Source organism: Podarcis vaucheri, assembly GCF_965113315.1.
Source record: "Podarcis vaucheri genome assembly, chromosome: 1".
Classification (NCBI taxonomy): Eukaryota; Metazoa; Chordata; class Lepidosauria; order Squamata; family Lacertidae; genus Podarcis; species Podarcis vaucheri.
The window spans coordinates 68938159-68958428 of NC_138759.1; the positions used below are offsets into that span (position 1 = coordinate 68938159).

At 40.5% G+C, this 20270-nt stretch overlaps 1 protein-coding gene and 1 long non-coding RNA gene across 12 annotated transcripts in view; both read left to right on the forward strand.

Moving 5' to 3' along the window:
* PPFIBP2 (PPFIA binding protein 2) overlaps positions 1–20250 on the forward strand; it is a 105741-nt gene extending 85491 nt beyond the window's left edge. For 9 of the 11 annotated variants that reach the window (XM_082214181.1, XM_082214178.1, XM_082214183.1 and 6 more), the window contains 14 exons: positions 128–169; positions 1238–1388; positions 3669–3701; positions 5092–5230; positions 5393–5521; positions 6617–6767; positions 7366–7477; positions 7922–8010; positions 9049–9171; positions 10444–10569; positions 12611–12799; positions 14479–14658; positions 17242–17307; positions 18116–20250. In XM_082214181.1, the coding sequence (XP_082070307.1) occupies positions 128–169; positions 1238–1388; positions 3669–3701; positions 5092–5230; positions 5393–5521; positions 6617–6767; positions 7366–7477; positions 7922–8010; positions 9049–9171; positions 10444–10569; positions 12611–12799; positions 14479–14658; positions 17242–17307; positions 18116–18184 (1599 nt within the window). In that variant the 3' untranslated portion in view covers positions 18185–20250. The remainder of the gene's footprint in view (positions 1–127; positions 170–1237; positions 1389–3668; positions 3702–5091; positions 5231–5392; positions 5522–6616; positions 6768–7365; positions 7478–7921; positions 8011–9048; positions 9172–10443; positions 10570–12610; positions 12800–14478; positions 14659–17241; positions 17308–18115) is intronic. The other 2 variants (XM_082214184.1, XM_082214182.1) reach the window with 2 other exon arrangements.
* On the forward strand, positions 179–1193 carry LOC309527478. The gene is made up of 2 exons (XR_014217256.1): positions 179–613; positions 797–1193. It is a non-coding gene; the product is annotated as an uncharacterized lncRNA (long non-coding RNA).
* Positions 20251–20270: the final 20 nt, after the last annotated feature.

Here is a 20270-nt window from a genome sequence, read left to right on the forward strand (position 1 = left end):
GAGAAAATAAATCTGCTATTGTCCTCGCTGAGGATCACTAGAAATTAGACTAAAAATGGCACGCTCCATTTGACACTAACATTTTGTTTGTTACTTTCTCTCCCTCACATTTCCTGCAACTTCATAGCATGTAGATGCGAAACCAGTAGAACGTGATGTAGCACAAGAGGTATATTAACTCCATTTTAACATTTACTTAACATAATCATCATTTTATGTTGTGGTTCTTCTCTTCTTTGTTTTCCCCTTGAATGCCTCTCTGTGAGAGTTTATATGCTGATAAGTTTGAGCAAACTAGTTAAACTTCAACTTTTTGATCTTCACTTATAAGCAAGTTTTCCTTGGGGGCAGCTGGATGAAGACGCATGCCAGTGCGATTGAGCTAAATATGATGATGCCATTCCTTGCTTTCCCACAAAGGCAGAGCCATGAATTCCCCATGGCTTCAAAGAAAACAAGTGCTCTTCATGTGCTGCAAAGAGTATGAGGGAGAAAGTTCTGTGTGCTGGAGATGATGGAGGCAATTGTGAGCGTAGGGATGTGCTTAGCTCCAGGCCCAATAAGTGGCGGTATTTATTTCATGCAAGAATATCAAAAGTGATTCAGAAAATAGGTAAAGGTAAAGGTACCCCTGCCCAAACGGGCCAGTCTTGACAGACTCTGGGGTTTGTGCGCCCATCTCACATCTATTGGCCGAGGGCCAGCGCTGTCCGAAGACACTTCCGGGTCACGTGGCCAGCGTGACAAAGCTGCATCTGGTGAGCCAGAGCCGCACACGGAACGCCGTTTAAAATAGCAGCACACAAAAATAAAACAGTATAGAAAGGAGAGCATGCATTCTGTTGGTGACCCACAAAACAGTTAAACAAATTGATGTACTTGCTAATGTCTTCATCTTTCTGGATTTTGAAATTGTCAGATGTTTCCTACTCAATAGCATCATTCAGAACAGGGCCACACCTTGACTCCTTTCCTACTTCTGATGTCCCCAATTGTTATCTCAAATGACCACAACAAGAGCGATCTGATGTGAAAAGCTCCTCATTTCCCTGGGAATCTGTGTGCATAAACTGGGGAACATTCCACCGAAACCTGGTGCCACCATGGAAAACTATGTATTGTCCCAGCACTGATTCTTCTGAAAAGCTAAAAAGTTCGTCTGCTTCTGATTGAAATGAATATTGTGCACTTTATTGTTGTTGTTGTTGTTTTAAAAAATCTTTTTACAAAAACACAGAATAAGCCATTTGTGAAAAGCAGCAAATACCAAACCTTGCCAGGGAAGCTTCCTCGACCTGCGCACAACGGCGATACTGGGGCATACAGTACTCCTTCTCCAAGTACGTGCCGTGTGAATGGCAACGGAGACAACAGTATACAGAGCCTGAGTACGTACTTCAGGGAGGAGAACAATTAAAGCATGCCTTCGTGTGATATGCAGCTTGGGTTTTAGCTACTTAATAGCAGTCAGTCAGTCAATTTTATTGTATATCGCTAAAGGCCTTTACAATGGAGGACAGAGAATTTAAGGAAAACTTTCATCTAAAATCATACAACATAACCTGAAGCAATTTACAGCATAAAAAGAAATTCACAACATTAAAATTTAAGATTCACATAGCTGGAATGGAGCTTCTTGGCTCCCAGCGCAAATTTGGCTTCCTGGTGTGTAATATATAGGTGTTTATCTGCTAGGAATTCAACTATCACCTCCTGTGCAGATTGACCTGGAAGCCAATTAAGAATTGGCGATATAAATTTCCTCTGGGCATTGTATACAGGGGGCAAATCAGCAGGGAGTGTGTAATGTCTTCTGCCTGAATGCATCCGTATATACATTTGCGATCCTTATAGGGAATTCCCCAATCCCCTCTAAATATGCTGAGGGCATCTGTTGGAATTTTATTTCTACAAAGGCCCTCCATAGTTGTGGGTAGGTCAGTGTCTCAAGGTGATTGGTCTTAAATTTGGGGGTACCAAGTAGAGTAATAGGTAGCAATGATGGATATTCTGTCTTGGTTGGCATCCTGATCAAAAATCCAATTTCTAAGGTCACGTGGGCTAAAGGCTAAGTAGTTCTCCATTTGAAGACTATAAGCCCTAAGCTTATCTTGGCACTTCTGTGCCTAGTCCCCAGTCCTTAGTTGCTCTGACCAGCAGAGCTTAGTGAGAGTGTGTTCCTCGAAGGCATTTAGCCTGTTCCACTATCTCAGATAGGCTAGATCAATTCTGGCTGATAGCGAGGGGGTGCCCAACTCAGCTCTGACGTGGGCTGCCGATGTCCCGCCAGAAAGCTCCAAATCTGCCTGTAGGACCTCTATTTCAGATTTAATACCAATTCCCCATATTTCAGCTCCACAGAGCAGTTGGATGATGATTTTAGAGACAAGGATCTTAAAAGCTGGCTTGATTAACTGCCCACCCTTTGAATGAAAGAACCCATATAGCTGCCCAGTAGAATGGCCAGATATTAGCTTAATGGCTTCCAGATGGGGTTTCCATGATGACTTACCATCGATAAGTAACCCTAGATATTTAAATCTGGGTACTTGCTTTAGGGTGTTACCGTCTAGAGTCCACCTGGACTTAGTAGTCCTCTTGCCAAATAAAGTGACCTTGGTTTTATAGTAATTAATGTTTAGATGCTCTTTTTTACACAGCTGTCCAAATTTAACCAGCATCCTTCTAAGCACATAGTATGATGCTTTGCTAAATTAAAGGAGGAAACCTGTTTCCACCTACTAGAAGGTGGAAAGTTGGATTTCCAAGTAGCTTAGACCCCAGGACTCTGCTTGGTCATGTTTAATGTGAGCCATTACAACAACTGGGATGTACAGAATATGGAATTTTGTTTACCCCTGCAAAGACTACTGTTAGACAATTTGCAGGGGAGGCTGAAATTTCACATGCCGAATGCTCTGTGGGCATGGCTTCATCTAGGCTAGCAGCTACCATGCTTGGCAAGGCTGTGTAAAGGGAAAACCTGTCCCTAAGCATGTCTGCTTGGGACTAAGCTCCATTAAATACAGTGGAACATCAGATAATGGACCTTGCACATCTGTCTGCAACTATTACCTTTTGATATTGGAGTCCCGGAAAGAAGTAGACTACATGCATACGTCTACTGTTTTAATTACAGAGTGTTAAGCTGCTCCTTTTAAATATCCTAGACAATTTAAAATATTAAGTAATAGTTTCAAACCTAGACTTCACTGGGGAAAGCAAAGTTCTCTGGCTGCTCTCTATAAATCAAGCTGGTAATTGAGTCTAAAGCGGAGTTTTGATTTGTTTTTTGTAAAAAGAAACATCAAACATCAACTACATATTACTGGGATTTATTTTGTGTTTAAGTGGGAACAGCCTGCATTTTATTCCTATTTTCTTTTTCACTTAGGAGTGTTCCATATGAAAAGCAATTTTTTTAAACTGCATAATACATTGTGGATCCTTTTTTAAAAAAAAATCACAGGTCTCACTTTAGAATATTTTCTAGACAGCAGGCCCCAAATGTTCAACTTCATCTGCTTTGTTACTTTTGCTTCCTGTCAATTTTTTATTTCCTGCTTTTGGCTTTTGGCTTTCTTTGCTTTTCTGTAACTTTCCTTTGCTTGAATTTCCCATCGTCTTTGCTTCTTCATGTGGCTTTCTGGTTCTTGGAATGATTGAAGATCGCATCAGGAGTGTCAGTGCACCAATCTTAGGTATCGTACACCTAGTCCATGCTCAGCTTTTAAGCTAGGAATGAATTGCGGGGGGAGTCCCCCGTTACTTCTTGAATTGCACATAGTGGACTGTCTGAAATCTTGATTTTTTTACACTGAAAGGGAAGAGCCCAATTTAGCTCCTAGTAAATGAAATGTAGACAGACAGTGCTAGACTTCAATCTCTGAACTAGAACAGAGATTCAATATAGTGGTTGATTCTAATTGGAGCTAGACATCTATTACTTTGGAAGCAAAATTCATATATTGGAAAGGGGGGGTTAATGTGGCTCCTTATTTAACCATTTTTTAAAATATAAAAACCTTCCTAAATTTATTTTGGCAATAATGTTTTAACATAGGCACCCACAATAATCTTAGAAATTCAACTGCCATAGTTTTTTCAGAAGGATGCACCGTATTTTTCGCTCTATAACACGCACCCGACCATAACACGCACATAGTTTTTAGAGGAGGAAAACAAGAAAAAAATATTCTAAACGAAACAGTGGATGTATGATTTTTGTGGTTCATGCTGTGGCCACAGACATGTGATCTGACAGTGAGTTTGGAGTAGCCCAGTGCAAAAATCCATGTGGATCCATGCTTTGTAACCATGTTTTTGCACCACTGCGGCCCCAGACAACAGTGGGTGTGTGATTTTTTGGGTGTAAGATGTAGCCATGGACATTCTATGTGATCTGATGGTGAATTTGGGGTGACCCAGTGCAAAAATCCTGAGGATTCATGTAGATCCGTGCTTTACACTCGTGTAAGCAGCTCCTCTCATCTCCCGCTTTGCTCCTTTAAAGCAAACAGGCTCTCTGTCCCTCACTCCTCCCCACTCAGCAGCTCTTCTCCCGCTTTGCTGTTTCAAAGCAAGCCACGGAGGGGGGAAGGAAGGGGAACCATGGATCCTCTGCTCACGACTGCAGCAGACCCCCCCCCCCATAGGCATTCCCTCCATAACACACACAGACATTTCCCCTTACTTTCTAGGAGGAAAAAAGTGAGTGTTATGGTGCAAAAAATACGGTAATTTTCAATCCTATATTCATATTACAAATAAGATGAATGTTATTAATCGGTAGTTTTCTGGTAAACCTGACAATTTTATAATGTGATTGCAGAAATCTTTAGCTAGTTCTTCCAGTCTTTATATGTTTTGATACATTCCGGGGGGAAGTCCTCTAACTAGTAATAAAAAATGCAATTTCTAAGTCTGAGAAGAATCACGGACCATTATTTCAGGAATGTTGCCGAGTAAAATTGGAAGTACTTAGCCCTATATGATTTAAGATGTTTTGGGGATTATGAATTTTTGTGAAGTTTTTCCTTTTGCATTTTATACCATGGCTTCATAAATCTCAATGGCATTTATCAATCACAGGGGACTCTGACAATATGGATGGTACAATGAATTCAGATGACCTTTCACCTTTGTCATCGGGAACAGAATCTGGTGCACAGTCTCCATTATCTCCGGAAAATAAAAGAAGTCCAAGAGGAATAAAGAAAATATGGGGAAAGTGAGTTTTTTCAATCTTCTGTATCTTTTTTTTTTTTAATGCCAGTACAGAGAACTAACTAGAAGCATTCCTGCTATCTTGAAAGTTCTTGTGTTTTTATATTAAAGCTGCACCTTGCATTTTGATGTCTAGCAACTTCCTATTTTGAATCTTTCCAAAAAGAATACGCAGGACCCAGTCTGGAAATTTCCCTGGAGATGATCTGGGCTTGGTTGAATTTCGAAGAGGTGGCCTCCGTGCAACAGCTGGACCTAGATTGTCTCGGTCAAAGGACACCAAGGGACAGAAGAGGTAAAGGCTGAGTTCATGCTTTCTGTTTTGCCCTTGTGGATTATTGCATAATGAAACTCTCTTTGTAAACTGTTTCGAGGTTTTATTAAAACCAAGTAGTGTATAAGTTTTGTGAAGTCCTACAAAGAATTTTATAAATTTTGTAGAGTTCTGTTGACTGTTTTCAGCAAAACTGCACCATCGAGCAAATATTACCCCCCCCCCCCTTCATAGAGCAGTGGGAAAAGTGTACCTCCAATTCCAGGAGAAAGTCCGAGCTATTTGCTTCGAAACCTTTGACTTCTTACTAGTAAATGGTCCATTGTCGGACAAATCCCATCTATTGCAGGAGTGCTTGATAGCAGTGTCTCGGGCGGGGCCAGGTTTTTCTGCCTTTCTGTTCCACACTGTATCTTATTACCTTGTCCCTGTGGGATTCAGTGGGAATCGTTGCGAATGGAGCTTTTGTTTGTTTGCTTTTGTTGCTTCCAAGTTGCTTCCATATGAATGGCTTTCTTCAGCATTTGCAACAAGACTACATTGTGTGGCACAATGTTGCCTAACTGCTGTTGTGCCTTAAGTATCAATACACTTGCCAACTTTCATGTCAACCATATTTCCTCATTTAGCTTTGACACAGTGACAAGAAAAGAGAGGGATTTTCTAATCAGAATGGAGCCAAGTGCACCATCCATTAAGTGATTTATATTCCAGTGTTATTACTGATCAAAGGCAAATGATACCTAGTGACATTTAATGATTCGGTATAACAGTAAACAAAAGTCTGTTTCAAGAGGGTGTGAGCCTCTCTCTCAATCTCCCTCCCCCATCAGTAACCGTGGATGACGATTATTAATTTGTAGCCTGCCCATCTGACTGGGTTGCCACAGCCACTCTGGGAGGCTTCCAACATATATAAAAACATAATAAAGCATCAACGTTAAAAGCTTCCCTATAAAGGGCTGCCTTCAGAAGTCTTCTAAAGGTTGTATGGTCACTTAATTATTGTGAAAGTGAGCCTGACAATTCAAGTGCAAAGTGGTTTGCCAAGTGTTGCAAGAAGCAGTCATAATGTTACACTAACATGAACCTCCATTCTTTATCTGTGCTTCCTAGTGATCATAACGCCCCATTTGCCCAATGGGGCACTGAACGAGTCTGTAACTGGCTTGAAGACTTCGGTCTTGGGCAGTATGTCATTTTTGCACGACAATGGGTGACATCTGGCCACACCCTCTTAACAGCAACACCGCAGGATATGGAAAAGGTAAGAAATCTAGAATGACAGTGGTACCATTCTGAGGGAAGTCAGAGCAGCCGAGTTTTTTCCCTTCAAAAATCCACCTCTGATTCATCCTCATTCACATACAGAGTATGGAAGATGGGGGGGGGGGGTTGGATCCTACCCTTAAGTGTCAGAGAATTTAAGCTGACATCCTCACATTGAAACCAGTGGTTGTGATACAGAGGTGCACATACTGCAGATTCTAATATCTATCATGTTTCATTGAATAATTGCTCTTTCAATATGTCCCCTTTGATGAACCATCAATCAAGAATTTTGACTCCCTTGGGGTATAATTTTTCACAAAATAACTTCTAGAACAGTCTTTCTCAACCTGTGGGTCCCCAGATGTTGTTGAACTACAACTCCCATCACTGCTAGCTAGCAGCCAGAGCTCATGGATGATGGGAATTATAGTCCAACAACATCTGGGGACCCACATGTTGAGAACCACTGCTCTAGAAAGTTTCAGAAGTACAGCAGGTAGTTGCAGGAGCACATTCTCTCTTTGGGGACAAAATGTGTCCAAGTGCCAAGTTGGCAGACCTGTTTTAATTTTCATTATTACTGTACTTTGCAGGAACTAGGAATAAAGCAACCTCTGCACAGGAAGAAATTGGTTTTGGCTGTTAAAGCTATCAATACAAAACAAGATGATAAGTCCGCTCAGCTAGATCATATCTGGGTGACTCGTAAGTATTTTAAGTGGTAAAAATGAAATGAAAGAGCTGCTGGTGAGCTTTTTCACCCACTTTGCAAAATCTGTTTTGGTTTAGTTTCAGGGTGAAGGGAGGCAGGGATGAAAAACTCATATTTCATCTTCAAAAACTTTCAGTATACTATTATCAGGGTACAGGGACTCAGAATTGGAGTTTTGTTTTTCATTTTATCAGTAAACTCCAGGAATAGTCACATTAGGGTTATATGGCTTTGTAACACCTGTTAACAGTATTAATGTCAGTCTTCATATTTAAGTAGCTGTTGTAATTGCAAAACTCGAAAAGATGAGCATATATGGTGAGAAATAGAACTCAGAGGTTATAGAAGTGGCAGGAAAGGTACCATTTATTCTCTAAATAAAAAAGACCTTTAGAAAAGATTTTTATATTGTATCATGGACTCTGTGTGTTCTGTAGGATGGCTTGATGATATTGGCTTACCTCAATATAAAGATCAGTTTCACGAATCGAGAGTTGATGGCAGGATGCTGCAATATTTAACTGTGGTAAGAAGCCTTGACCTTTCATAATTTGTGCATAGAAAGAGCCTTTTCTTCTGCTCAAATAAAAGTTGGGGAGGGGGAGATTCCTCACACTGGAATTACAGTTTTACATTTGGATTTTGAGAAATTGTGTTCCTAATTTGTTTTTAAATGTATAAAGTTTAATTTCAAAATCATAAAACATAACACTTCTGTTTCTGGACCAGTAAGAATTTGTAGGCCATGATTTGCCCTCAAGGAACTTTGTGAAGAAGTTGTCTTTTCAGACCATTTCCAGACAAATAGTGTCTGGAATACAGGAGACTGAAAAGGTTGGGAAATGGGCAAATTTCTTCCAACCTGGCTAGGACTGAGATGCAGCAAGTCCAGGCCCTCAACATCATAAAATGGGGCTGTGTCCTACTGGTTACTTGCATACTGAGGAACTGTACCAAATCAAAAAGAGCCCCCCTAGATAATCTTAGAGGGAAACAGTCTGTGGGCAAAAGCAGGGAACCTCTAAGTGAGTGGTGTGCCCCTTTCCCTGAGTTACTGGAAGGGGCTCTGTAGGTTTTGGCAACCATAAAAGTCAAGGCAGCGATCTGGTTCATATTGTGCGCCCCAAGCAAAAGACAGGTTTCAGTTGAGCCATATTCAGGATCTTCGAAGGAGGTGGTGAAGGGTGAGCATGCTTGTTCCACACCCATTCCTACTCATGAGTTGGAGGGTGACTGTTTCAAGCATGGAAGCCTCTTGTACTTGTGGAAGCTTCTGTGTGATGGATAACGAAGAAAAATCTGAGTCCCATGGAGAATCTGCACAAGCAGAAGTGAGCTCCTTGCTTCAGATGGTTGCCCAACTTGAAGAAAATATGAGATGGAGGAAGACTATTCAATCCCCACAGCTCGACCCTTGTGTGTTGCTTTCCCCAGTTCCTGAATGCCTTAAGAAGACAACTAGAACAGACCCACATGGGTTGGTTCTCAAGTTCTGATCTGCTCAGCTCATTGCAGAATAAACTGTTGTTTGTTGACATGGCTTGCCGCTTGTGTTCTCTTGCAGAATGACCTCCTTTTCCTCAAAGTCACAAGCCAGTTGCATCATCTCAGCATTAAGTGTGCCATTCATGTGCTCCATGTGAACGGTTTCAACCCTCACTGCCTACGGAGGAGGCCGGCAGACGAGGTGAGAAAAATATCGTCCCTGTTACCATGGATTTCCTTCCTAGAATAAACCTTGTTTATCCACCCTCTCTCTGCTCCCACCTCCTAAAAAAGAAGAAGAGCAGGTTCTCTTCTGGGGTGAAATACATGTCAAACTTTGCAGATCCGTATCAAGCCAGAAATAATTTAGTGAGAGTGTTGTATGGGAGGAAAGACAAAGTGCTGCATTTATTGAATGCACTTCAGAAGACGTTTAGTGCATGTTCACATGCAAACACGCCTTGGCAGACTTGTACATTAACACACACTCTGCAGAGGGACAGTTGTCTGACTGCTAGATGGCCAGTCTAGGAGTTCAACATGAGAAGGAAGGAGTGTCATGCTACCCAGATAGATGCAGAGCTCTTGCCCCAACAGATGCTGCCTCCTGTCCCAGATTTTGCACTCTTTCCCCCAACTATCAGGAGATAAATTTATCTTCACACTTTTTGTTATCTGGACCACAGGCTATTAATTACATTCACCTTCTAACACCAGTGTCTGAGCATGTGTGCTGATTCTGAGGGACAGAGGATAAAGGGCCTGAGGGCTAGTTCTTGATAGTTCTCAGGAGATTAGGGATCTCAAGCTTGGTTGTGTGTTTTTCAGCCACTTTTGTTTTGCAGCGTTGGCATGCTGAGCTTGTGACTAAGCTGGCAGTGCCTGTTCCTGGCAGCACAGAGTCCGCTTCTAAGCTAAGCATTCATTACTCACTCCCATTATTTGCAATTCATTCCTATGACATAGTGGGCTCAGTGGCTTTTGTTTGACGATTGTAGAAACGTAAGGGCAGTTTGTAAAGAAAATGCATCTAATGGGATGCGCTCGCCCCCTTCTATCCTTGGGTGCCCCTGCCCACCCACATTGGCTTGGGGGTGTCAGGAGAACTCCCAAGAACAGCATGCAGGGGGAGGAGAGTGAAGAATGTTGCCCTGACGGAATGGTCACCTTATTGCAGTGTTGAATTCCTCCTGTATAGTTTGTACTTAGAAGCTTGGCTGGAGGCATTGAAGGCCCTTTTAGAGAAAGGCTATAATGAGTACACACCTCATTTAACTTACTGAAATGCTTTACTTTCTGAGCAAAACTCAGCAACACTGCAGGTCGGGGGGGGGAATTATTGGCTGCAAAGGAGGAATTGTTTTAACAGCTGTTTTCAAACAAACAGATAGAAATAGTAAATGGACTTGTCGTTTCTGTATCTTAACTATGTGCATGTATGCGTCTTAACTATGTGCATCTTTTCTCAACACAGAATAACATTTCGCCTTCCGAAGTAGTTCAGTGGTCCAATCACAGAGTAATGGAATGGCTCAGATCAGTAGATCTGGCAGAATATGCACCGAACCTTCGAGGAAGTGGAGTTCATGGTGGCCTTATTGTAAGAAACCAGATCTTGCCTTTTACTTCCTATATATGTTTAAAAATCGGTTTTCCTAACCATTTTTTGTACTATATGCTGTGAGCTGAACAAAATGAGAGTGTTGTTTGTTGTAGCAGGAAATGTATTCATTGATTACTTTTAAGCCATTTGACAACATATAAATTACATTTTATAAACTTGTGGTAGCTAAGAAGCTAGTCCCTCACTCTGTTGTCATTTAAGATGTGGATCTGTGAAGCTGAAATTAGAGAGCGGAAATTACTTTCAAATCAGCAATTGATAAAGTGTCAGCTGAACCTCTCAATGGATGGGTGCTGTAACAGGTGCATGCTGGGCAGGACAAATTGTTTTTCAATACAGAACATCCTTCACAACATTGCAAGAGTCAGATGGCTTAGATTGAAGATCAGAAATTGGTGGGGATTAAAAGTAATGATGCTCTTGACAGAGGTCATATGGGGAATATTTTTGGATTCTTAGCTGTCTAAGGCAAAATAAGCACTACTATATTCTTTGCTAGTGCACTGATTTCTCAAAGACAGCTCATGAAGCCATCACAGTAATCAAGGTATACTCAACTATATTGAATTTATTTGCTATGGCTGATGAGAAAAACAGCCCATTGGGTATGTTTGCCTTGACCTGGAGATGCACATATGTTCAAATGCGTGCTCTGGCTTGCACAATTATTTCATCATTTCAATGAGGTGGTAAATCTCCGTGTGAAATTGGAAGAGCACAACATTCTCCCGCCTCTGTTGGAATAAATTAGAAGGGATAATTACAGACAACAAGCTCTGTAATTTCCCAGAATGCACTGCTCTTTCCTCATCATGCAGATCCCTTTCTAAACTCCGCCTTGTCATCATTATCATAATCATGTTATTATTTGTAGCCTGCCCATCTGATTGGGTTTCCTCAGCCACTCTGGGCGGCTTCCAACAAAAATAAAATGTCAAACATTAAAAGCTCCCCTATATAGACTGCCTTCGGATGTCTTCTAAAAGTCGTGTCGTTCTTTATCTCCTTGACATCTGGTGGGAGGGTGTTTCACAGGGAGGGCACCACTACCAAGAAGGCCCTCTGCCTGGTTCCTGTAGAGCAGAGCTAGCTTCTTGCCTTGATGCCTGTAGAGCAGAGCTAGCCAACACGATGCTCTCCCGATGTTGCATTGGGCATGCTGACTGGGGCTGATCAGAGTTGGAGTCTAGCAACATCAGGAGGCCACAGGTTGCCCACTCCTGATCCAGAGCGTTGCTGTCCAACAACATATGGAGAGATTAGAATGGAGGAGCCAAGTCATTCTTACTTAAGTGTGTGTGTACACGTATTCATCTCTTCTTCCTCTGCCTTTCCCTTCCTTTTCTTCCGCATTGTTTTGCTACATTATAAGATCCATGAGGTCCAATGCCCTTGCTTTTTCTTTGATTTCCCGCAAAGAATATCTTTATCTGGATGGTATGAGCAGAATTCTACTTATGAGATGCTCTTTCTGGTGGACGTGGAGAGTATGATTTCCAATATCCAATGCAGCCCCCTCTGTGCACCCTCCATCCCCAAAGTGTTCTGGAGGTTTGGGGGCCTTCCAGAACTGTGTGGGAATGGGACAAAGAACTGCAAGCTTCATCTCCCCCCACCTCCTTCCATGATTACGATCAGGTTGCCTTCCATTCCCAGAAAGGCAACTCAGGATCTAGGCAAATATCATGAACATACCGTGGTCACGTGGAAATGTATTGTGCATACTAACCTGTAGATCAGGAACTGCAGGCTCTGTGCATGGCTGTGCCTTTAATCACCCTATACAGAGTCTTAAACTGGTGCTACTGAAAATCGCAAATGAATGTTCTGTTAATTTTATACAGCTGATGGTTGCAAACAAATGAAGAGCTGCTGCTTTCTCTCTGCAATGCCAGGAAGCATTCTAAATGCTGCAGAGAAGGGTTGAAGCGCTCAGATAATTCAAAGCAGCCTTCTGAGTGCTCAGTTGCTTAGGGGGCATGTATAAATGCAGCATGTGTGTTATTTTTCCTGACAGATCCTTGAACCTCGTTTTAATGGTGATGCTCTGGCAATGCTTCTCAACATTCCACCTCAAAAAACGCTGCTAAGGCGCCACTTAACCACTAATTTCAACGTGCTAATTGGACCAGAGGCACAGCAAGAAAAAAGAGAAATATTGGAATCTACAGCTTATGCGCCTCTGACTACCACTGCGAAAGTCCGGGTAGGCCACATAGGAAAACAATAGCAACCACAACCACAGGGTTGTATTAAACGGAGTGTTAAACAGAATACTTTGTATCAATGCAAGGATATTTCTTTGTGCAACAAAATATTCTCTGCCCCCTAAATCTGTCCTGGGTAAAGTTTTAGCCCAAGACACAGTCAGTTGCTTTCATTTTATTAGGTTGTTCATGGTTTGCTTGTTGCAGTGTATACATGTTTTTAATCATTATAACATAAAAATGATGAATATATATATATATATATTTTTAAAAATCTGTTCTGGGTTTCCTCCTAACCTTCCAGAGCAGATTTGGTGATGGCACAGACTGTGTATGGAAGTGGGGAAGAATCCCTGTGTGCTGGCACTAATCCTTGGTGCAGCACAAAAACTTGCCCAGTTTCCTACTTTGCAAATTTGCAAGCCAGTCTTTGGAAGAGTTGAGTTGTTGTGAGTGTTCTTAATTTCTCAGCAGCAGATTATATATCTGTACACCACAGCCTATTTTAGCAACTGTTATGGCTTACCCCAAAGAATCCTGTTAAGTCTAATCTGGTGAGGAAGCTGGCAATTCTTTTAAGTCTGTAGTACTTATACAACCATGAGACTGAAGCGCATAGCTCATGGCATTCACACACTGATGCATGTGTTAAGACCTGTCAGTTGTTGGATACAATATCAGTACCTGTTGTGTATAATAATAATAATAGTTTATCTGCTGAATCTTTTAATTAAGATTGCAAACCTATAGTAATAATACATATTTAGTGGGATCTGTTGTTACAAACGTTTTGCAGAAAGCAGCACACTCCCTTATTATGCTGAAGTTTGCTTGCTCTTTTAGAAGTCATGGGGAAGCAGTTGTTCAGGGAAGTAGCCCTTAGCATGCATTGATCCAAGACCAGCCCACCTATGAGGCAAAGTGAGTTGACTGCCTCAGGCAGCAGGATTCACTGGGGCAGCAGATCCCAATGTCAATCCCTGGTGTGGAGGGTGGCATCCCTTTGGGGTCTGCCTCAGGTGACAAAATGCCTTGGACTGGGCCCTGCATTCTATGTTTCTCTGAAATGAGGAGTGTATGCAGGGATGGGGAATCTTTGGCCCTCCAGATGGTGATGGACTCCCAGTTCTTATCAGCCCAGCAGTCAGGGTGTTGGGAGCTGGAGCTCAAAGAGTTCTGGAGGTCTACAGGTTCCCCATCCCTGGTTTAATGGCACAAATCTGGGCCAGCAAACACACAGACGGAGCATCCTTCACAGCTCTGTATTAAGTATTGCCTTGACCTGAAACAGCTTCAATTAATTGAAGCAGCAGTTCCTAATACAGTCGTACCTCAGAAGTCGAATGGAATCCGTTCCGGAAGTCTGTTCGACTTCCAAAACGTTTGGAAACCAAGGCACAGCTTCCAGTTGGCTGAAGGAAGCTCTTGCAGCCAATCAGAACCCACGTCGGACATTCGGGTTCCAAAGAACATTTGCAAACTGGAACACTCACTGTTCACGGCGTTCGGGAGCCAAAACGTTCAAGTCACAAGGCGTTCGACTTCCGAGGTATGACTGTACTATACTGTCCCGTGGTCTTTGGATGAAGGATGATGATGATGATGATTACTAGTACTACGTTTCTGATGTTGTACTCTTCCTCCCCCTTCACCCCACCCTGCTTCTCATTCTCATTAGCCAAAGAAACTTGGATTTTCACATTTTGGAAACTTGCGAAAAAAGAAATTTGATGAATCTACGGATTACATTTGCCCTATGGATACCAGCCCAAGTACCACCAACGGTACTCAGAGAAGCTACGGCGCCTACAAAGTGCATAATGCCCTCCCTGACAAAGAATTAGACAAGCTGGATCAGGTGGGCCAGGCGGACTGATGTCACTCACCTTCCATCCTCTTCATGCATTCCAAAGCTTACAAATAACCTTTTGTTTCGATTTAACCTAAAATGCATAATGCATCTGCATGGATTTAATGAATGTATTGGGATGAGGCTTGAAGATTCTGATACTTAAAATGCCCATCTGAATTATTTTCCATTTGCAACCACTGCGTCATCCTACTCACCTTCTCGAGCCCTTTTTCAGGAATGCAAAAAGCTTTACACAACAGTCGTAATTGAAGTCCAGGCAGCCCAAAGCCCCAATCCAGCAAGGGTGCTGTGCATGCACTGCTGCTGCAGGGCCATATGTTTATACATATATATATGTTCCGTAAGCGCTACCCAGAGATATTTTTAACTTTTTATATTAGCTTTATATTGTAAGCAGTTGTAAAGATGTGTCTATTTTATTCCAAATAGTACAACTGGATTGTATATTTTTAATAAGACATGCTTATTTCATCTGTGCAGTGTCTGCACCACACTGAATGTACATGATATGTTATTAAAGGAGCTAACGATATATCTATAAAAAAGAAGAATGATAAACAACTTTATCGAACAAAACAATAAAAGTAATGCATTCGGGGGGAAATGTCCCAACTTCTCACGTTGTGATTATTGTGACGAAATCATGCTTAAAACTTAAAAGAGTTTTTGAAGAGGTTATCCAAATTGCCACCCTATTGGTAATACTGAGAAGTGTGTGTAAAGTAATTTTTTAAAACCTGAAAAAAGGAGCAGCTGGATCTTGAGCTTTCTGCAAGGTACAACAGTCTGATGCAACTTCCGTGGATTCTGGTTTCCAAGTCAGAAACAGAATCAAAAAAATGGTAGTAGATCGAAAAGACTAATTGTCGAAAGTTGATTTTTTTTATTTTTTTTATATGCACGATTCATTACATCTAACACATTTCATTATTCCATAATTTAAAATGTAATTTATTATTTTGTTTTATCTAATGCAAGCAATTTTATCATTATCCATTTGTCCTACAATCTTAGGCAGCCTTAGAACAGGTAGGAAGGAAATGTGCATGTAATCAGAACTGTTTTGTGTGCTTTCATCTGTCCCCCCCCCCCAATTTTGCTTCCCAGCCAAGCTCCTTAAAAAGCTCACAATTAAAATAACACACCCAGCAAACAATACCTCCCACTTCTCCTTAGCTTCAGGCTAAGGATAGGAGTTTGAAACACAGCATTGGAATACTGTACTTATTTCGGACTGGGATATTTATACATGATCATCTTTGCATCTCCTAAGCAGGAGCGAATCAACTAACATTATTGTCATTTTTGTGTTCAGGACCTTGAAACTGGGTATTTCCCTTTGAGAGGTATTTTGTGCATTGTACAGTGTTGTTGGTGGGCATTTGCTCTGCAGATGTGTTGCTGAGTAACATACGTGTGCTGTACCTTAATATTTTCTTTCTTTTTTAAAAAAATTATTGGTTTTCAAAGTATCAATGGTTCCTTGCATGCACAAGAGATCTGTTGCACAAATGAAGGCTCCCCTGCATTTGGGTGGAAGCACTGCATATGCAAAGGCAGGTGTGAAGAGAGTGGCATCAAACACATGGAATTGTTGATTAAAGAAACAAATTTGGTTGGATTCCACCAGTCGTCATCTCCCCATACACACACACACACGTGCACACACACGCACGCGCGCACACACACACACACACACACACACACAGATACAACATACATATACACAGTATGCAGGTTTTGCAAATCACATTTTTAAGGTTTGGGCTCTTTGTTATAATAATCAGGCAAGCTTGAATTTGCAGGTGAAGAGGCTGTCTGCTGTAAACTGAGAGCAACTGTGAATTAGAGGGCTGTACGTGTGTAAGGCAAGGAAAAGTTGCAAAGCCTAATACAGACTTGCTGGTAATTTGAGTTTCTAATAGCTTAAATTTACAGGCAGTAGTGGAGGGGAAATCATTCTAATTTTAAAAATGAAAGTGCCAAAATGATGGATCTCAATATTAAGTATATAGATAGGTTTGTGAAATGAACAACTGACATCACTGAATATGTTCAAAGCACGAGCAACCTTTTTTCCAATTATGATGGCAGCATGCTGAATAGTTGAACCTGCATGTATGCATCTTGAAATGTTCTTGACTGCTGGAAAACAGCTTTTGTTCTGAAAATGTAGAATAGCACCCAAATTATGAATAAGGCAAACCCCTTGGATTTATTTATTTTTTTACTTAAGTTATTGCAAAATGAATTGCCTCAAATTTAATATTTTTGGCCCTGCTATCCTATTAACAGACTATATTCAATGGAAAGGTGTCAATTACTCTGAGTATGGCTAATGTGCAAATACTCAAATACTCAAATTCTAATGTTGCTTTTTATAAAATGAAATTTAAAGTCGGACAAGAATGACATTCAGAAAAATGACTCTGAAGATAGTAATATAATTAAACCTATTTTTTCTGAAGATAAAAGCACCTCTTGTATATGCACAATGGTTTAGAAAATATAAAGCATGTGGTGTTTGAATTAGCTGTTTTAATTTCATCAAGCTGAATGGTTTTACAGATGGAACATTCAGAAGGAACAGTAATGCAAATAGGGGAACTTTCTCAAGGAATAAACAACCTCACAGTAAGTACTAATTTATCATTCATAACCTCATCGTATGTGCTAATTCAAAACTGAGATGAGGTGTATTGATATGTTAATTACTCATGTTCATTTATATTCATTTATAGTTAAAACTCCTATAAGTAAGACTATATTATGGAGCTCAATTAAAAGCACAAATTTGACCTAAGTAAATTTACATTTTAAGGACTGGAATGGAAATATTTATATCTTTGTAGATTGCATGTGAAATGAGCTTATCTTTCCTAATGACTTAAGCAAATTTTCAGTCGTATGAGAAGAGAACTTTAGGTTATTACATGCATTTTGCAAAACAAGTCAAATGCAGAAAGGGATTATCTGCATAGGGAAGCGTGTTTAATGCATGCCACAACTGCCTTTTGATCCCAGTCTGCATTGCGACATTTGCTGAACTAGCTTTCCAAGGCTATTAGTTATGTACAAATGCCAGTAAAGGACATGAGCCACTGCTTTATTTGTTGAACAGTTACATCTATTTCTCCATACACCTGACATTCTCAAAAGTCAAAGTCTTGTTGCTTATACTATGCATGACCTTAATTCCACACACAATAAATTTCAGATATTAAATTTGCCTGAAAGCAAATTGAATAGCTAAGCAAATTACTTGTGTGCAACTAGCTTCTACTGTTTCCAATTAGGTTAGTAAACTGGATGTTATATATAATAATTATCTTGAATAAGCTGTTCATAATTTATGCCTATGTAAATCTCCGCTAAATCTGTAAAGGATCTAATCACTTACATCTGTGATTTATGAAGTCTACTATGGTTTGTTTTTTTCCAGACTATGTTAAGCCAAGATCAGTTGCTGAATGATGATAGATTTTTAACAACAGCGTTTGAGGACTGGTGATGAAGATTCCATGTGACCAACACCGCTCTTAATACCTCAGTTGTATTAGGGGATATGACTGGTCCAGGCTGGGTGCTCTATTTAAAAATATGCCACTGAAATGTGTGAAACCTTTTTAAGTGCTGTTTTTCACATCTCCCACCCCAACAGCAATGAAAACCCTAAGGTCTAGGTACTTAATACATGCAGTCAAAGAACCTATGCAACATTTTTAGAAGTAGTAAAATTAAGAGTATGTAAATATATTTTAAAGCACAGTGAGCCATTTACTAGTCAGTGATCCATTTTCTATATTTTGTACTTGCTCATGGTGCATATTATTGGAATCACGTTAGTTTTCTAAGGTATCACCCCTTATGAATGGTTAGTACAACCAACACCATGTTTTTCTTCCAGTCTGGTATAACGATCCCCTGGTATGATAAATATGCTAATTATTTACTTGACCACTTACACTGAAGCTGTATCTAATGTGTCTCCTGTTGGACACTAACACTCCCACCCTTTAAAGACTATTCAGTATTCAGTTTTCCTCTCTCCCTCCCAACTTGTGTTCTGCATTGTACATGAGGTCTGCAATAAGAAAATGTATTGTCCTTTACATCATAAGGCCAAGTAGTGAAGTGGTACCCTACTGGCATGATTATTTCTTTCTGTGACATTCTCCCTTACCAGCATCTCTCATATTGGATGAGCTAAAAAAAAAATCTCCGCTCAAGATGCAATGAAAATATTCATTTACCTTAATACTGCATTTCTTAAATGCTGCAGTTTCACTCTTGCAGTATGCTTACAGTGGATTAATTTCTAAGGATTTGTGCTCAATGAGCTTTATACCATAATAGCTAAAAACAAAACACTTTTCAAAAAATGATGTTTAGAGAGCATGAACGGACCAAATGGACTACCAGAAAGGAGTAAAACCACCAGCTACTTGAAATGTAGACAATATTGTGAGGACTGCCTTCCTTAATAATGCCTGCTATAAATTTAAGGAATTAATTGGAAGAAGGGGGTTACTTTAACTTTTCAACCTAAATTGTGAAGCAAGCAGTGGCCCTTTCATACACCCAGGCTTTTTTCTTTCAAAGTCTCAGTAGTTCTGCAGATGGAATGTTGTAAGCCTGCCACAAATCAGGAGATTAAGATAAGTTTTCCCATTCCATAAATATTCTGGAGGCAGAAGTTTCCACACTAGGGGAAAAAGTTGTCCTTAATTTAAAGCATTTGTATTACCTACTTTCTTCATTGAAGCATTCATGTGATTGTTATTAGGACTGTTGTACTGCACACAGCTGCTTCTTGTTTCCTTTATGAAAATCAGAACACTGTTCTGTCCTGTTCAAAAACTGCAAATAGCAGTTCCATGAGCATTTTGTATCTGCTTGTTTTGTTCCTAAATCTTTGCTCATGCAGATCTGCTCTAAAGACCTTCAAGCCTGCTCTAGTGTAGCACTGTGGACATCTACACATCATTAGGCAAGGGTACCACCTGCTGGTGACAAAGTTTTGGTCGCAAAAAACACACATTCCAAATGTAACTTATGTTGCCATCCTAATAATAATAGCACAACTCTGAATGTTTTTATTTTGCAAGAGAGAGATCAACATGCAGCCAGCAGACATCCATTGAATCAAACTGTGAAAGCTGGGGTGGGTGGCCGTTTGGACTTTACTATTAAGTAACAGGTCCTTGAATGCTTGTACAAGATGAATACTTGAAGCATAAACTACTTAATGGCTTTTCAGCCCTGGAGAGCTTTTGAACGTATTTATATCTGTCATTTCTTACAGTTCTTGAGCTAGTGCACGCTCTTAACGTCAAAAGCATGAAAAAGTATGTTGTATGTCATTTTTACAAAGGTGACTGTTGAAGCATATGCATGCATACAGCCTGTACTAGGGTTTGTGGTCTGGATGATGCCACCTCTCTGAAGCAAAGCAGGGCTGAGTCTGGTCAGTGCTTTGGGTGGGTGACTCTCAACGACATGTATGTCACCTTGAATTCCGTAAAGGAAAAAAGGTTGGCAATAAGTGTAAGAAAATAAAATTGGTTAACAAATGTTCCCAGAAAGGTTTTCCTATT